General features: G+C 41.1%; 1 protein-coding gene across 4 annotated transcripts in view; it reads right to left on the minus strand.

Moving 5' to 3' along the window:
- ACTR8 (actin related protein 8) overlaps positions 1-10,694 on the minus strand; it is a 16,576-nt gene extending 5,882 nt beyond the window's left edge. For 2 of the 4 annotated variants that reach the window (XM_054708174.1, XM_008146328.3), the window contains exons 1-10: positions 10,504-10,694; positions 7,270-7,440; positions 5,973-6,083; positions 5,241-5,345; positions 4,792-4,965; positions 3,743-3,836; positions 3,400-3,532; positions 1,738-1,891; positions 923-1,018; positions 353-493 (exon numbers count right to left, since the gene is read on the minus strand). In XM_054708174.1, the coding sequence (XP_054564149.1) occupies positions 353-493; positions 923-1,018; positions 1,738-1,891; positions 3,400-3,532; positions 3,743-3,836; positions 4,792-4,965; positions 5,241-5,345; positions 5,973-6,083; positions 7,270-7,440; positions 10,504-10,626 (1,302 nt within the window). In that variant the 5' untranslated portion in view covers positions 10,627-10,694. The remainder of the gene's footprint in view (positions 1-352; positions 494-922; positions 1,019-1,737; positions 1,892-3,399; positions 3,533-3,742; positions 3,837-4,791; positions 4,966-5,240; positions 5,346-5,972; positions 6,084-7,269; positions 7,441-10,503) is intronic. The other 2 variants (XM_054708175.1, XM_028152814.2) reach the window with 2 other exon arrangements.
- Positions 10,695-11,991: the final 1,297 nt, after the last annotated feature.

The following is an 11,991-nucleotide window of genomic DNA, read 5'->3' on the forward strand; positions in this document are numbered from 1 at the left end:
TGGACAAAGGAATTCAGCTCTGTGCTTATGCCACACAACTCTCATACCTTATAATTAAATAGAGATGAGGTTTTACTGAAAATATTTACAGCGGACAAATATTCAAATGTAACTCCATTAAATTTACTTTCAAATGTGTGGACTGGTATTCTGAAAAATGGATGAATGCTTGCAGAACCAAAAAAGATCTGCCACCCAGATTTTAAATTTAGACTTCATTTCATCCACAGTTCTAAAACAGGATCAGCTTTAGCACTCTGTCAGATGGCAGTGACTGCACTGATCCATCCATTACGGGCCAACTTCTCCTGCAGGGACAAAACCGTCTCCTCTCACGCCAGAACCTGCGGACCTGCTCTTGCTTGCTCTGTGTGGCCAGCAGGTAGTGTTCATCATGAGGGTCCTCAGGGTCACCCTGGGACCTGTGCTGCAGAGTCGTCATTTTTTGTCCAACGATTCCAAAGGTTGCTGGATAAAACAGAGCCATTGGAGCCTGTGTGTGGAAGGAAAAGAATAATCAGCTGAGATACTGCCTCTTGAAAAAAACTGACCCACTAAATTTTGTTCTTCCAGAAAATAAAACTGGCAGATTAGATCCTAGAAGTTAGATTGTGCAGTGTCCTTTTTTGGGAAAAGCATTATTTCTTCAGTGCAGACAGGCAGAAAACTCACTAATCATGCAATGAATGGGTGATATGACACCACAGGATCTCAAAGCAAATGTTACCTAGAAGAGTGGAATCTCTCTCTCAATGACTTATCACGTAGTGACTAATTAAAAAGATGGTTCTCAGATCTATTCTAATTTGATTTAGTGAATAATCTACAACCAGTTCACATTCTGACCTCATGAGGTTTCCAGCAAGTGACTGAGCCTGGCTGGCTTTCTTTCTAGCCGTGAAAATATATACCCACACGTTACCTGGAGTTTTTCATCTCCCAATCGAAACTGGTAAAGCAGGGCAGGCGAATCTGGATGTCGAATCTGAAACTCATGGTCCTGAAGCCCAGAGATGTCCTGGTTCCAGGAAAAGATGCTGTCAGTGAGTCAGTGAAAGTGCATGTAAACTCCTCCAATTACAATGAAGCCTCCCTACCACCTTAACCTCACCTATAAAAGGGCTGCCCTACAACCTTCTACCACACCCACTGGAACTTCATAAGAGTTCAATGGTGACTTGCTTTCCTTTTAACATTTGTGAAATTGACACAAAGTTAAATGTTTTGTTTTCTTCATTATCGATAAAATGCTAATATAATGACCCAAATCAATCAGAAAACGTTCTCAATAACTGAGGAATGTTACCTAGCTTTATATTTCTCAACAATTTTTATCAGAATTATATTACTTGAAAAGGTGAAAAAAAGATCTAAAACAGAGTATAAAAAGGTAGCGAACCATATAAAGCAATGATAAAATGTTGACTGTTCACAGTACTAAGAAAGTGCTTCAAAAGGTGCCAATTTACTAAGTGTCTGTACCTACATATTACCTGCTACTATTCTTCACACGTAAAGATTTAACTTCATCCTTCATCAACCTATAGAGAGGTATCTGCTAAACTCTTAAAAAAAACAAGCAGTCTCCAGAGCCTGAGACACAGCTATGACCTCACCAAAAGACTCACTCCTACAGGCTTCAGCTTCAAGGCTTTATCAGCTTAAGTTGAAAGGGTAGCATGATATTGTTACGTTTTTCCTGAATGCAAAAATAATCAAATTTAATTTTGCTCCCACCTGATCTAAATGACAGAAAGTTTCCTTTAGGTGCTGCAGAAGAAGGCAATCCATTTTATTTGTTAATTGGCATTCTCTATAAGGGAATCCAGCTCGCTGCATCAGCCAGTAAAAACATCTTGATACATCAGACCCTCCATATGCCAGACAGAGTCTAGAGTTAAGAGAAAGGGCAGATGGGTAATCTCTCAGTTCAGAAGATGCAAAGGGTGATTCAAAAACTCCATTAGGCACAAAGAACAAGTTTCAAGAAATGTTTTTGTTGTAGGAATAAATTAAAAGAATGAAAGAACAGCCCTAGCTGGTTTGGCTCAGTGGATAGAGCGTCAGCCTGCAGATTGAAGGGTCCCGGGTTCGATTCTGGTCCAGGGCACATGCCCGGGTTGCAGGCTCGATCCTCAGTAAGGGGGTGCAGGAGGCAGCCAATCAATGATTCTCTTTCATCACTGAGGTTTCTCTCTCCCTCTCCCTTCTCTAAAATCAATAAAAATATATTAAAAAAAAAAAAAAAGAATGAAAGAACAGATAAATGGATGGGAGGGAGAAAGGGAACTCTGGAATAAACTAGTGGTAGAGCACCTAGAAGCAGTCATGCTATTTGCAAAAAATATCTAAGAAACAGAAAGCACACTATTAAGTCCAGCTCATTTCCAACATTCACCATTTGATAGGTGTTTGCCTATGAATATTCCCCAACAAATAAAGGTGACAAACACCGTAAAACAAAGTTATGGGAGAAATCTGTGAGGGTAATATCCACTAACTGAACGTGTCTACAATTTGGAAAGACCACTGCTACGTTATTTTAGTGGTTAGAGAACTGAAATCCAGTGTTTTCGTAATACCTTGAAAATCACTGGCATTAGACAATATAAACAATGAATGAGCCGAACTAAATCATACTGGGTTTTAGAATGCTTTGTAACTTGGGGTGGGAGGCAACAGATTCACCTTTCTCATGGACTTCTTGGGACCTCTTTTGTATTTGTTTCTATACTTTGAGATTCAAACTACCTAATGTAAGGGACAAGAATTCAAGCTTCCTGGAGAAGCCATCCTGGGAGCACACAATGCTGTAAGAAGCCCACACATGCACTACTGGAGTGTGCTTGCTTACCTGGTCAGGGCTTATCTCAGGAAGGACAAGCAGCAAACCTGCTAGTTATTTATTGACTTGACTCTCATTATCAGCGATGACACAAGAAGGGAACTAACCACCATTAAGTTATTCACTGAATACCATTTATGGCAAGAAAAGCAAATACTCAAAATGCTAGCTAGCTAGAGAACTCAAACCTGAAAACCTATTTTCTCCTACACGACTTGCCTAAATCAAGCTTTGTGGAGTGATTGGTGTCTCTAGGCCAGACCACAGCAAAAGACACAGAGCTAACCTATACGCTTCCTCTGGGACAGTACAGCACACACTAGAACTGTCAGGAGCTGCTGGTTGAACCTACACTAGAGAGTCCCAAAGGAAAGGGTAAAATCAGTTGTTTCTAGTCTTGCTAGAATTTGCACTTCCACAATATTGCTGGTTTCCTATGCAAAATCAGGATACATAATTCCTTACAAATAATTTCTTTCTGACTTGTGATGCTTTATAGCTGAACAGATTGTGAGAGGAGAAGGATGGGGAATGCCACCTCCCATGTCCCTTACCGAGTATTCCGATGAGAGACCCCATCCTCCACACAGCATACACTTGTCTTCTGGTCCCCAACATCTACAATACACGTGCTGCTTAAACCACTTCCAAAAGTGGCACACACAGACTCCTGATGGACCACAATCCCTAAAACAAAAGGCAAAGGAGCAAGGAGCTGGGGAGCAGCAATGCTCCTAAAACAAATCATCAACTAAAGTCTAGGAACTTCTGGGCAAATATTCAAGCATTGCCGAATCTCTCAAATAAGTACTTCAATAAAGCAGTAAATTGGGTTAACTTTGTCAGTGAAAAAGAGATTCTCATTTCAAGCAGGCTTCACTGGAGTATCAGACATACCTGAGAAACCCATCTTCATTAGGATCATATTCACTAATTCTTTCACATGCTGCTTATTATAAATATCAGGAATTAACAAGATACACCTATAATACTAAGAAGAACAAAGAAAAAAATATTAAACAGTTAACATTACAGTCAGGTCAAAATACATTTCACCACACTTGTCTTCAGAGAGGATTCTCTCTAAAGCAGTAGCAGTAATGCTTAGAGGCCCATAATAAAAGCTCAAAACACTCTATCTTTTGGGTTTTACGAAAAATTAGAAAATGTTGATTTTTTTCTTTTCCTTTGAATTATTTAACAATTGTGAATGAAAAATAAGGTAACTCATGTGTCTGAAAAAGGTCCAGAGAGAAGGCATTATTAACATGAGCAAGCTTTCTGTCTGCAGAGCAGAAGAGAGAGACATCAAAGAAACAGAACACGAAAAAGAGGAAGCTTTAAGGGAGATTCAGTGAAGAAAAGATATCCTCACCTGAAGGCCAAGAATGCTTCAAGGACACTATATTACAAATAACTCACTAATGGGTACTTTAATTGACCAAGAATCTTTTTTTTTTAAACATGTTTTTATTTTTTTTAGAAAGAGAGGAAGAAGGGAGAGGGATAGAGAGATAATAACATCGATGAGAGAAGAACATCATCGATGGGCTGCCTCCTGCATGCACCCCTACTGAGGATTGAGCCTGCAACCCAGGCATGTGCCCTGAATGGAAATCAAACCAGTAACCTCTTGGTTCCTGGGTCAACACACAACTGCTGAGCCACACGGGCCAAACTTTTTTGAAAAATATATTTTTATTGATTTCAGAGAGGAAGGGAGAGGAAAAGAGACAGAAACATCAATGATGAGAGAGAATCACTGATTGGCTGCCTTCTGCATGCCCTCTACTGGGGATCAAGCCTGTGCAACCCAGGTATGTGCCCTGACGGGGAATCGAACAGTGACCTCCTGGTTCATAGGTCAATGCTCAACCACTGAGCCACGTTGGTCAGGCGACCAAGAATCTTAAAGACAATCCAAGTAATTGGGAATCTGAGCTCACCTTTAAATCTTTCAACGGAATTTCCAAATATTTTTGTATTGCATGAGACCATATTACTTCAATATCTGCCAGAACAGCTGTAAGAGAGCCCCCAGGTCCTGGGTGAGTATTTAACTGCCCTCTTCTAATAGGCCAGTGGATATTGTAACAGTCCAGTGGATTAACATACAAGGCCTAGAAGACAGGGAGATGAACACATTAAAACTCTTCTCTCAGGGTTTTCTGGATTCACATTCAAAATTCTAAAGCTAGAAATTATCATCAACACTTGCTGAATGTTCTAAGTGTTGAGGGTGGAGTATCTATTACTTCAAGAGCCAGAGTGACTATCTGGTCCTCAAAGTAGAATTACGGAATGCCAGGGAACTAGAACTGGATGGGAAAGTAAATGAATTTCAGCATTAAGATGAGGTTTTCTTCTTCCGTTTCACAGTAAAGAAGTTGCCTACCTCTTCTCCTACCAAAAACTCAGGGTGATGAGATGTGTTTGTCCATTTATTTCCAGAACAATGATCTAAAATTGCAGGTCGCATCTGCTTGTTGTAGGAGCGTGCCTGAAATGAGAGTGCATCATTAATTCTCTGAATTTAGGCAAGGGAAAAAAAGGGGTGTGTAGTTGAGTCCTCTTTTCTCCTCTCCCTCAGGGACCAGATATAGTGGCAAATTTTAATCACAAACCCAAGATACTTGGGGAAATACTGACTGGTAACAAAAGGATTCTCTTGCCCTTTTCCGCAATCTAGATTTTCCCTGTGATTTTTGACACCTAGGCTGTGATTCACAGCCAGTCCAAAATTAATACTGCACTCTACCTAAAGTTGAATACAAATTTACATATCATACTGACTCATAGCCATTCCTAATAGTATTGGGTTTTGCATTAAAATATCTATTATGGTAAGAATACAGCTTCCCAACAAGGTCTTGGAATTATACACTTAAGACTCACAGGTAAATTGTAAATTTTATCAACTTGTGACAGGAAATACCACCTTATAAATCATTTGGCTTGCCTAAGCATTTGTGACACTGATTCAGGTATTCCATAGGTGATTAGGAATGGTTTTTCCTCCTTTTTAAAGGAAATCCCTTATTGCATTTGCATAATGAAATGGGTAGAGCAATGAATGGCATTATAATAGCTGTGCGAAAAGAATAAATCCGAAGAGTTGAAACTGAACCTGTTCAGGGGACACAGGAATCCGTCTTGTACCATTTGACATCTTTTTAGACCATATCGCTTGATCCACCATTTTAAGACCATTTTGTCTTTGCTCGTTACTTTCAGGTTTCTGGGAAAAAAGAAGGAAAGATGAGTGGTACAAAGGACTTAGTGAAAAGGGAAGGCAACCTAGCAAACTACTAATTTAATGCAGCAACGGGAAATGCTCCCTCGTCAACAAATAGCTTCCCTAATCTGTCACATGTAGTAATCTTCCGAATTCAAAGTAATCTTTATATTATTTAGAAATAAAAAATGTCGTAAAAGAACCCTCACTATAAACCAACTATTTGCAAAAATCTACAACTTTGAGTAACTTTGGGTTGATAAAAAAATTTCATAATACTCACTAATCAGAGCATAGCTATTTTTACATTTACAAAGTATTTCAGAGACTCATATAATTATATCATTTTCCTGTTTATAATTCGTAACAATGTTATACTTCTTCATGTGTTATTTTGCTTAATCAACAAGTGTTCAAATTACTGTGATACTGTAAAGAACATATTCACACATTTTTTTGTAGAAAATGTTATTTTCTTTCAATTTTTATTCTCTAAAGTCGAATCACTCAATGATATAAGTGATTTTTAGATTCTTATATCATTAAGTTATATGTACTTAAGTAAAGTCTGCTAGTTATGCTAAAAAAAATGGAACCCTAAAGCTTATTATCAAAATTACAGAAACTGCAAGTTCCTAAAACTACCCTTGATTTAAAACTTAAAAGTGGATTACAGTGTAATATACACATTTAACACTTATCACAAACTTTTTCTGATAATTACCATTTGTAAAATAGGATAAAGTAAATATTTACTATGAGGGAATACATTTTGCCTTTAAATTATTATTTGACCTAAGATTGTAATAAGTGCTTTGTATAGCAATTGAATTTGCTTACGAATTTAAACATGAATTTAAACTCCTCTAAATATCTGGAAGAAAAAAATATCTGAATGCATCATTTAAGTAAGTGATAAGTCTGTATCTTCCATTAAAAATCACTTTCCTCAATACCCAATTCATCCCAATGGGTCAAAAAACAATTGAATTGTTATATTTACTTCTTTACAATTTAAAATTGCTAGCTCAGATGAAAAATGGTATTTGTAACCCTGAATGATGCTATTATTTAAAAACATAAAGCTATGAAGGTGTTTATTCAAGATTATTGCATATACTTGAATGTCTAAGGCTTCCCAAGGAAACAACCTTGGGCTGTCTCTCCAGGTCCTCCATTTCTAACTCACATTTAGTCCTTCCCTTAGGAGCCAGTTGTCTTTGTACATGGGTTGCCCTTGTTGCTTGTGTCTTCGTGCAATGACATGAGGAATGCTGATAGGAAGTGTGTCTGTGGCTCGACCAATCCTTAAAGTTGTTGAACCCGGATGTATGACAACAATGAAGTTGCTCTGGATTTGCTGCAAATATAAAACATAGGAGTGTGACCTTAGTTAAGTAATACACAGGTAACAAATTAAATAACGTACAGGTAACAGGATAGACTAAAAAGTTAGTTTCCGGTAATGGTCATCAGACTCAAAGGTATCAAAGTAATTTAGTACAGGGAGTTCTTGAGAAGCATCAAATTACTGCTCTCTACCTGAATACAAACTCATCTTATAGTTTATGTTCCCAGGATCTAATTCAAAGTACATGAACCAACAAATATTTGCTTAAATGAACAGAACCATGATTATCCAATGCAAATCAACCTATTGGGCATTTCTGTGCCAGGCACTGTGGGTACAATGGTGACCAAGACAAAGTCCCCCAATCAGAGAGCTTTCCATTTACTAGGGAAGATAGTTAAACAAGGAGTAAGAGTAGGGAAGACTCTGACTAGGGAAATCCGGGATTCCCTACATCTGAATCACCTAAAGATGCTTTTAAAAAAAACTGACCCCAAGCTCTCACTACAAATTTTGCAAATCAGAATCTCCAGGGAGAGCCTAGGAATCTGCAATTAAAGCTCCTGAAGTGATTAGTATGACTACTCAGGTTTAAACCCGCTGACTGAACAGGTGAGGAGTAAATTAAGGGTAGAATTGCTCTTTTGTAATACTGGAAAGTAAGTTTTATACATCAACTACTTCTTAGTGTGTGCATAAACTGTGTTTTGGTTACTGCTTTAAAAAAACGTACCCTTGTCGATTCTGTGCTATTTATCTACTCTGGTAAGAGTCTGGGGTTGCAAAGCCAGAGCTCATACTTATCCCCGTAAGTCAGAAAACTTTGCTGCATTTCACAATCCATTCTTGGGAGATGATGAACTAGGACTGACAATGTGGTACAAATCAGGACAGTGGACGACTGTAAACTTTACTTAAGATAACTGTTTTACACCCGAAATTCCAAGGGGGCAGATTATAATCTGCATCTCTCGGGGAAACTTTACCATGCAAACCTGTTGAGGGGGACTCCGTTTCAGCAGCGAGTGGGTGAAGGAAAAAGGGCCTCTGACAATCCTTGACAACAGGATCCCTCTGTTAAGAACCACCACCCACCCAGCCTGACTCCTTAGCTAGCACCTACTCTGCCCTGCCCTTGAAGCAACACTTATATTCTTGGTATGTTTCCATTTAAAACGTTTCCATACCTTGCCAATAAAGTCCAGACCTCCTTGATCAAGACCCCGCCTACCTCTCTAGCCTTACTCTAGAACCACTTCTTTTTGGTCAGTATATCCCACATAACATTTCATGGATATTATTGTTCAAGATGAGATAGACTTGATAGCACAGGTGCCACAGAGGACATGGAAAAACCAAAGGGTGTGCCTAGCCAGTTTGGTTCAGTGGTTCGAACATGGGCCTACGGACTGCAGGGTCCTGGGTTCAATTCTGGTCAAGGGCACGTACCTGGGTTGCAGGCTCAATCCCCAGCAGGAGGCAGCTGATTAATGATTCTCTCATCATTGAAGTTTCTCTCTCTCTCCCTTCCTCTCTGAAATCAATAAATATATATATTTAAAAAACAAACAAACAAACAAAGGGTGTTATACAGCTGACGGAAGGTCAGGAAATGTTGCTATAGTGGTTAAGAACCCAGGCTCTGGATTCAAGTTTCTACCTCATACAGTAATTGTGAAGATTAAATGAGTTAATGATCACAACGCTCAGGCTAGCTGGCTCTTCCAAAGTTCTCCATTGCCTTCAGAAGTAGCAGCCATACGCTCTGGCTTGTATGACCTTCGTGATATGGCCCCTCTTAATACCTCCATTCTCATGTCTCGCTCCCTTTTCTCCCTCAATTCCAGACATCCGTATCTCCAACACTTCATATCCTCTCAGCCCAGGTCTCTTCCCTCCCTGAGATTTCCATCCCCCGCCCCCCCTCCCCCCCACTCTCCACCTTCCCCCCACTCCCCACCTCCCACCCAACTAACTCTAATCATCCTTCAGATCTTAGTCCAGATGTCACCTCCTTTGAAGAAACCATTCCTGACCATCAGGGCTGGAGGAGGTACCTGCTGTGGTGCCCAATACTTCCTTATGGTCCTCTGCACTAGCCCATCCCACACCATGCTGAGATACCAGTGACCCCAACAGTCAGCGCCCCTTCAGACCTCCCCCTCAGAGTGGGAGAATCCTGGAAGGTGGGAACCAGCAAGCCCTTAGAGACCATGCGGTCTGCCTCTCAGCTTGGTCAGTGGAAAGACTGAGCCGTGGACAGTGATAACCACCCTGAGGCTGACCAGGTGCCCGCCCTGAGCTATGTGCTTACAGCTGCCTGGCCAGCTGGGCATTATCCTTCACACGCCTCCCAGGAAGGAACCTGCCTCAGAGACGTCCAACAACAAGTTCTGAGCACTGACATGCCTCCTGATTTCTTGATTTCTGCTGTGAATTTTACATGACCTTTGCCCATTTTCCTATGGGAATGCGGGTGTTTTCTTCACTGATTATTAGTAATGTGATATATATATATGTGTGTGTGTTGTGTGTATATGTGTGTGTGTGTGTGTGTGTGTGTGTACATATACACACACACACACACACATAAAGTCTTTGCTTACCATTACTGCAAATAACTTTTTTCTGGTCTAACTTAATCTTGCTTTTCACACACATGCACCCAATGTCTACTCAGACAAATGTCTACCTTTTCGTTGCTTTGATGCTTGAAATGACCTCCACTAACTGAGATTTCTTTAACCAAGAGAAAAGCCTGAACCTCTCACTGCCCCTTACCAAGTGTCCGCATGCACTCCCTGTGCGCCAGGCCCGACGCTAAACAATACGTGCGACCCCCGGACCCTCACAGGACTCGGGGGGGAGGGGGGGGTGACGGCCGGTCCCGTTTCAAGGCCAGGAGGCTGCGGCTCGCACAGCGGTTGGCGCTGACGGGCGGTGGGGACCCAGCGCACAACGACCCGGAGGGAACGAGAGACCCTGGGGCCCGAAGCCTCCGCCGGCCGCCAGCCCCGCAGCGGGTCCGACGCAGGGTACCGGCCCTCCCGAGCCCCGCCCTCGGCGCCTAACCTCCTGCAGCGACTCCGGCACCTGCGCGGGCACGATGGGCCGCTTCACCCCGCGCTGCTCCTTTTCCTTCTCCCCGCCCTTCTCCTTCCCGTTTTCTGCGTCCCCCTTCTCCGCCTGGGTCATCGCGGCAGCCGCCCCACGAGCTGCTAGCTCCGGCGCCGCGCCAAACCAGCCGGAACTGAAGGCCCCCGCGCAGGCGCAGTTCCCGGTCGGCCGCCCACAGTCAAGATGGCCGCCGGGGCGTCGGCCGCAGAACCCCCGGAAACGGAAGGGCGGGGCCGTCCGCTGCGGGACGGGCTAGCGGGTGTGTGCGGCTTAAATACACAGATGGTACTGGGATCGGTCCTGCCAGCAGTATCCTGTGCTGTGTTTTGTTTTGAGGGCTTACCATGGACCAGCCATACCGGCATCTCATTTCGTCCTCACACCCGTCGGTCCTGGCAAAAGGATTCCCAGACATCAGACATGGGTTCTCATATTTCACAGGCCCTGCTCAGTCAAGCCAGATGTTAGGGTTCTCCGGAGCTGGGCCTCCTCTCTACACACTTCTTCCATGACTTTATCCAGTTTTATGGCTTTAAATATAAAGATAACTCCCAAATATATATTTTCAGTGTGGACTTTTCCGAGATCCATTATTTGGTATCCCCATTTGGATGTGGACAAGGCATTTATGTCCAAAATGGAACTCCTTAATTCCCAACACTGCCCCCCCCCCCAAAAAAAACACACACACCTATTCCCACTTTTACCATCTCTGTAAATGTCACTTTGATATCCCCATTTCATGGCAAATAGGGTTAAATAAACTTATAAATGGATATAAAAATACTTTTATCTCAACACTTCGGTTGCAAAGTCTGTTAAACATTGGAAGTAGAATTATCTGTATTATTCATTCTTCCAATAAATATTTCAGTGCCTATTACATGTCACTGTTCAAAGTATTGGGGTAAAGGTGACAAAATCTCTAACCTCATAGAGCTTCCATTTTAGTAAAAGAATGTGAGTTACCAGCATTCAAGATAAGGGTTAAAGACAAAACAACTCTTTAGAATTCAAATTTGTCTATATAGTATTGAAGTCTGTATATTAAAGGACCATTAGTCTTCATTTTGTAGCTCAGTTTTGTTGGTTATGGCTTTATAAATCCTCCGATAATTATATATAGCAGCAAATCAAACACCTTGTATTAAAGACTTACAGGACAAATGTTTCTATATAAAAATTCAAAAACACAGATATAAACACTGGAATAAATACAATGTGATTTAATTATAAATGAGAACAAATTAACAATGAACACTTTCAGAAATTGAAAAAGGACACCAACAGTACTAAATACATAGCCTTTTAATTTTCTTCAAATTCGGGTTTTAATTATATAAAGATGAGTAGTCAATTATGTAACCTAAAAATATTTACTTATTAAACTATATTAATACTTTCAATAAACTATACAAAAAGATAATGAGACAAACATGTGCA

This window comes from Eptesicus fuscus, chromosome 18 (assembly GCF_027574615.1).
Source record: "Eptesicus fuscus isolate TK198812 chromosome 18, DD_ASM_mEF_20220401, whole genome shotgun sequence".
Lineage (NCBI taxonomy): Eukaryota > Metazoa > Chordata > Mammalia > Chiroptera > Vespertilionidae > Eptesicus > Eptesicus fuscus.